At 32.2% G+C, this 6,587-nt stretch overlaps 1 protein-coding gene across 1 annotated transcript; it reads left to right on the top strand.

Annotated features, from left to right (window-relative positions):
• The first annotated feature begins 3,933 nt into the window (after positions 1 to 3,933).
• Positions 3,934 to 6,311, top strand: LOC139492481 (heavy metal-binding protein HIP-like). Its single transcript, XM_071280658.1, has 3 exons — positions 3,934 to 4,050; positions 4,876 to 4,941; positions 5,864 to 6,311. Exons 1-3 carry the CDS (start codon positions 3,966 to 3,968, stop codon positions 6,262 to 6,264), a joined length of 552 nt encoding a protein of 183 aa, XP_071136759.1. The 5' UTR covers positions 3,934 to 3,965; the 3' UTR covers positions 6,265 to 6,311.
• Positions 6,312 to 6,587: the final 276 nt, after the last annotated feature.

The raw sequence follows: 6,587 nt of genomic DNA, 5'->3' as shown, positions 1-6,587 counted from the left end.
TACTTGCATAAAACTGTTTCATTTAATAACTTTTTACTGATATCTTAATCTGGAATAATGAAAACAACCCTTTTATATCGAAAACGAAATCGGACTTCATCGCAATATGTACATAAAACTGATCCGCTGGAAAATTCTGCAACACGACTAAGATGAAAGTATAATGTTAACTCTAACTTCATGTGGATTTTTATCTTAACAAAACTTGATATCTTTGACACCTCTTTAAAAGGTGTTGAAACACGTTTCAGATTTTAAACTAATAAGTCGTATTGTGACCTATAGCTGTTTATTTCTGTGTCATGTTAGTCTCTTGTGGACAGTTGTCTCATTGAATTGGCAATCATACCACATCTCCTTTTTTTTGTACTATGTGTCCATCCAATGGCACTCTATAAAACGTAAATGGCCTTTTATAACTACTAATCATACTATAGATATTGTTAGAAATAATGACAGAATAGAGTGACTATGACTGGTTGGATAACTTCAATTATAGGTATTCATATTTGATAATCAATACATAAATGTTAGTTTCATAACTTTTGAAGACCGTAAATGATGATTTATAAGAATACAACTACAAATTTCAGATAATAATTGAAGGCTTTGTGACCACTAGACGAATTAATAGCTCGTTATATCACCCTCTTAATCAATATTGTATACTTGAGCTCTTTCATAGGTCTATTATTTAAGAGCAATTCTCCGTAATCAACAAAAATATTCTAAAGGGGTCTATTTTAAACACGCATCGTGTCAGATGTCGATGAAAGGAAACTACATAAGAACAAACATGGACAAAAGTACTGTGTCCTCATATTGTCACGGTAACCACGAAACCAGATTTATGTAAAATAAGACGCTACCCCATCAAAACAGTGGGCGGAAGTTTAAACTTTCAAGTCGCAGAAATTCCAGCACCTCATTTCTTTAAAAAAAAAAAAACTATTTGAACTGTCAATTGTTTAAAATAACCATAGGTTTAAATTGCAAAAGGTCTTGTCATGAGTGGGAAAAAAAATCAATTTGAGGGAGAAATTGCGGATGGTACTAATTTTAAATGGTAATTATTTGAAAGAAAGTAAGTTCTGTGTATAACGTCATTAAAGTTCTAGTAAAACAATATTCAAAGGACAAATTGTATACAAAAATGATGTAAATACACCAATCCAATCCTGATTTGAATAAATATATCTAACGAAATGGTGAATATGGTAACCAAATTTGACTGATAAGTAATTCGACTTTACTCAGAATATCAAACTGAAGCTTCCAATTTGTTTACCTTGGTCACACAAAGCAGTCATATTAGACTCTTGTCCATATTCCTGACTTGGTACAGGGCATTTTTAAAGGAAAAAATGGTGGGTTGAACCTGGTGCGGACAATTCTGTGAAAATACCATTTCAACGATATATTCGAGGCATGTTTTGCCTTATGTTTAATGTCGGTCATGACACTAAACGAGCTTTTGCCATTCGGTTGGATACCTTCTTTAGAGGACAGCAATCATCACTGTAGTGTTGACAACCTTGTTCTGTTTTTCTAGCATATTAAACCTACAGTTAAGTTTAGCTGCCATCCACAGTTGGTAGAATTTATATACATCTTCAAAATTATATGTTGAGTCACTTTGATTGCGGACATGAGTTCTGAAACCGTTTTATAAGTATATGTGGCAGTCAGTTCTGCAAGTTTGTGTACCAAGACCTAGAAATATTAATCACCTGGTACTTTTACTCTCTTTGTACCATTAGTGTTACACCTTCAAAAGTGGTAAACACTAAGCATCGTTCCAATTCTATGGTATATAATTTATTGTCCAAAATCTATAGAACTTTTTTTATGCATACGCATAACTGAGCAAATTATCTATTTAATTATTTATGCATGTTGTGTTGTGAGCTTGTACATTTTTCTCACAAACTAATCACTTTAAAATTTCATCAAATTCTTTAAATATTTAATGTCTGTATAAAACTATTTACGAAAGTGAGGACGAGCCTTGTTTTAATCAAACTTTAACCACCAGCTGAAGTGTATATACATAACATCTCTCCATGTTGTAATTAATCGTCAGAGATTTCAATATGAATAAGTTCTTATTCAGATTAAAAATTGTCAACCTCACTGTCTGGCTAAAAATTCTGTTTCTCAGGATTACTAGAATATTCAGGGAGACTGAAGTCAAATGCTTGTGTGGGTTAATTTAAAAAAAAAATGACTGTCCCTAATCAAACTAACTGGACGTGTCTTTGTACTTGTACATTTCGCGATAAAAAACGGACGCCCCACTTTAACAATGAATTTCTTGCCAATCTGAAAACCTCTTTTCCCCAGTCACCCTTTTGGAGAGAGTAAATACCGTACCATAACTTTTTCAGCAGTTTTTGGTTTTTATCTGGAATACATGTATTGTTATAGATGATTGGATAAATTTCAAACAGCAGCAATGTTCAGGAAAGTAAGATCTACATGACCCCTTAAGGAGTTATTGCCCTTGATATTTAATTTATAACTTTTAGGGGTAAATTTTTGTGTTATTTTACACAAATCTTCTCCAACTTTTCTATCGGGGCTAATAGAATCGAAGTGAGCCACAGTCTTCAGTAGGGTATCTTGATTGAAAAATGTTTCGAACAAGACTTGTTTTCCTAGACACATTTCTTTTTACAAAATTAGGAATAATTTCTATTTATGGAGGGAATTCAGGGTCAAATTAAGGGGGATGGCTCAGGAAATCCTTATGAAGCCACATATGTGGTTAATGCATACAGTCCTTGGATGGTGTAAACTTCCCACTAACACCATACACCTTGTATCATTACACCATACACGTTACACCTTTGCACCATACACCTTACACCATGCACCATTCCCCATTCTATCATCACGATCCGAAATTACCCATAATGCAATTAATTTTCAAATATTAAGATTATTATTGTTTAAGTTTACAATTTGAAAATATAAAATAAAAAGAACTTGTTTTTCAACCAAAGAAATGTCGTACACCATCATTCACACCATTCTCGATCGCACGCACAATCACACCATTCCTCAAACACCATTACACCATTCCCCTTACACCATATGCCATACACCATTACACCATACACGTTTTTTTGGGAAGTTTACACCATCCAAGGGCACACCTTTCATTTAATGAATGACATTTTCGAACTCACTTTTTTAGAGATCAAAATCATTTGTTTTTTTTCAGTTATGTATGGACTTTTAAATAATTGATCAAAATATACAATGCCGATTAAACCATTAGCAGAATTATTTGTCCCACGTCGGAGGTAGATCCGTAACTGATGTAGGACTGGAGTTTAAAAAAAAGAAGAAACACATGTGCGAGACGAATCGGAGAGGAAAAGACAGTTAAATCATAGACTTTTTATAAAGTCGTTTGTGGAAATTTAAGACATAAATGGGATTGTACAACAAAACGACGATTGGAAGCTGCTTTTCCTATTGAAATAACAGAAGTTCGGTCACAAAATTATACCATAGATATTGATGAGTTAGCTTAGGCATTGAGACTAAGACATGTTCAATTTTGCAACTTTAGAGCAGTAAAAACAAACTGGAGATGGGAACTTGTTTTTAAATACACGAATTTTAGAAATGACACAGTTGTTTTTTTTACTTTCCTCGATATCTTTGTCAATACAAAATTAATAATCAAGCCATCTATTTATGTTTAACTTATTACCCAAATACGTTTTTCCATAACAAAATACATTAAATGAGGTTGTTGCTTGCAAACTAGTCAAATTATGTACAACAGTTGGACATTATTGCATGTGTTGACAATAAAATCAAAGTATTGTATTACATTTCACCTTATGTTTTTGGCAAACATTCCTATAGACATCATGCAATTTATTACCTATAAATAATAAAAGTACATATGTAATATTTGACCAGTCTGAAATTGAAACAATACGCTAGCAATGAACTGTCTGTTTAGTTTAATCCTGATAGGAACATTTGTGATGTATTCCGAGGTTGGAGCAGGCGGTTCACGTTTGCGACTTGGTAAATATTAAACTAGCTTAGAATTTAAAATATAATCTTACTTCATATCGTAATCCTGTATGCGATAAATAAAAAAAGATTGCTTAATTTCGAGTAGCATCCTTTTGTGTATATTTATGAAGACACATAAGTACGCAGAAAATTGTTTTACTTGATGGCTGAAATAAATTCTTCAATAGTCAATTTTATTTTATTCAACATGATTTATATGCTTTATGCAAACTAACAAAATATATTGAATAGACTTGTTTGATAAAAGGATTTCCTTATCAACATAATAATGGTAAATTTAGAAATAATCGCGTGCGTTTATTACTGTTTTACGAAGAATGGACACTAATGCGAGGTTAATTATTGCGACTTCAGGAAATTTTGCATACGGATGGATTGATCAAATATCTGAATGCGAATTCTTCATATATTGCGATACTAAGCCATTCTCACAATTAGAACTTGTAAAAACCTTGTAATAATATCTGAATTTTCAGTATGCAATTGATAATGACAATTAAATTTACGCAAATATGCAGAATTTCACAAAGACACATATTGAACATGTTGTAGATTAATATTGAAGGTTAAAAAGGGCATACTTTGATCAATTGTTATTTGGATGGAGAGTTGTCTCATTATCACTCACACCACATATTCCTATATCTATGTATATATACAATAAAATTCTATAAGAAACCATAGTATGGACAAAAAGTTAATTACTGAATGCATTTCGTCAAGTTAATCAAGAACCTTTTGTTTAATAGTTTGTTTTCACAAATATAGATGTATATTTAACGACTGGTTATTTTATTTTTTTTTTTTTTATAGAAAACAAGATCTTTGACAACCTATTGGATATGATTGTTGCCATTAAATCTGGATCTACCAATCAAGGTAATGTTAAATAAATCAATACATATCAACCTACAATAATGTATCAAAATCTTTCCAATATATAACTTAATAAAATTTTATTGATTTAAGAATATTTTTTCAGTTATTACAAGTCGTCAATTTAATATTTTGTGTTTTAATTTTATTTCAATAAAAGGCAACAGTAGTATACCGCTGTTAGAGATTCAGAAATCGATTGAGAACCAAAAAAAAAAACAAATCAGGGTCACAAACTAAAACTAAGGGAAACACATTAAATATAAGAGGAGAAATACAGAAACACAACATTAAAATATAAAACATACAGAAATGAACTAAAATGTAACAATGGCCTTTTCCTGACTTGGTACAGGACAATTTGATAAACAAAAAATGGTGGGTTGAATCCAGTTGTGTGGCATGCCAAACCTCCCGCTTTTATGGCAATGTTAAATATAACATTAAAATGACAACCTTACATGGAAAGACTTAACTACAAATAAATGGGAGAACATAAAGGACAGAGAAACACACGAATAATAGGAAACAAATGGTGCTTGGTTTAAAATTTAAGACGCCAGACGCGCATTTCGTCAACATACATGCATTGTTTCACAGTTAAAAGTATGTTTATAATGGATATAGGAAGTTGTGGTGTGAGTGCAAATGAGACAACTCCCCATCCAAATAACAATTTACTAAAGTAAACCATTATAGGTCAATGTTCGACCTTCAACACGGAGCATTGGCTCACACCGAACAACAAGCTATAAAGAGCCCCAAAATTACTAGTGTAAAACCATTCAAACGGGAAAACCAACGGTCTAATGTATATAAAAAAAACGAGAAAAATGGTTTATTTGTTAAGAAAAAATAAGCAAAGTTGAGAGAACATTTCTCCTTCTAACTGCAATATAATTCTTTACATCTCTGACCATTTCAGGTGGAAACAATAGACCCGCCTTCACAGCAACTCTTAAAACACACCCCCTGACGTTGAGTGGAAATAATGTCATTGCTAAGTTCGATAACGTAATTTTGAATGGTGGTAATGGTTATGATCCGAAAACAGGAAAGTTTACTGCTCCAAAGTCTGGTCTGTATCAGTTTTCTTTCACAATAATGTCGAACAATGGAGCTGCGTTGCATATGGCTGTGTCTATAAATGGAAAATCTATAATGAGGCTGTATGGATCGAAAATCCATGGTGGGACGGAAACTGCAAATCCAGTCCTGGAGCTCAAAGAAGGAGACAGCGTGTATTTGACACATGGGACCTCTACATCTCAGCAAATGGTTGGTGATAACTATTCTCATGTGTCTGGATATTACATAGGAGAATGAGATAGGTTGATCACGGTTCAAATATTCAAAATAAATGTTTAACTACTTATGTTTATAATTTATTAATATTCAATATAGAATTTGATAGCTAACATATTCCATTCAACAAATATTCACATTAAGTAGCTATCTCAAATTTAATTCACATTTCTTTTCTGGATTCAAAAGTTGCTATTAAAAAATTGGTGTAGTTAGTTCTTGTTTATGTAAAAAGTGAATTATCAGTTCAGTGCTTAAACTGACATAATTGATAATACACCTTTATCAAGTTCCCGATCATTTACCTATCACTGTATAAATCATAAGGAAACGCATTGGCCAAC

This window comes from Mytilus edulis, chromosome 10 (genome assembly GCF_963676685.1).
Source record: "Mytilus edulis chromosome 10, xbMytEdul2.2, whole genome shotgun sequence".
In the NCBI taxonomy this organism is placed as follows: Eukaryota; Metazoa; Mollusca; class Bivalvia; order Mytilida; family Mytilidae; genus Mytilus; species Mytilus edulis.
Note: the sequence above shows the minus strand (reverse complement) of the source record. Positions and strands in the feature narration are given on the sequence as shown.

Bases quoted from the DNA above. Each gene is read 5' to 3' on its own strand.
- LOC139492481 (XM_071280658.1), top strand. From the start codon at position 3,966: ATGAACTGTCTGTTTAGTTTAATCCTGATAGGAACATTTGTGATGTAT. The intron at 4,051-4,875 runs GTAAATATTAAA...TTTTTTTTATAG, and splicing joins CGGTTCACGTTTGCGACTTG to AAAACAAGATCTTTGACAAC. The intron at 4,942-5,863 runs GTAATGTTAAAT...TGACCATTTCAG, and splicing joins ATCTGGATCTACCAATCAAG to GTGGAAACAATAGACCCGCC.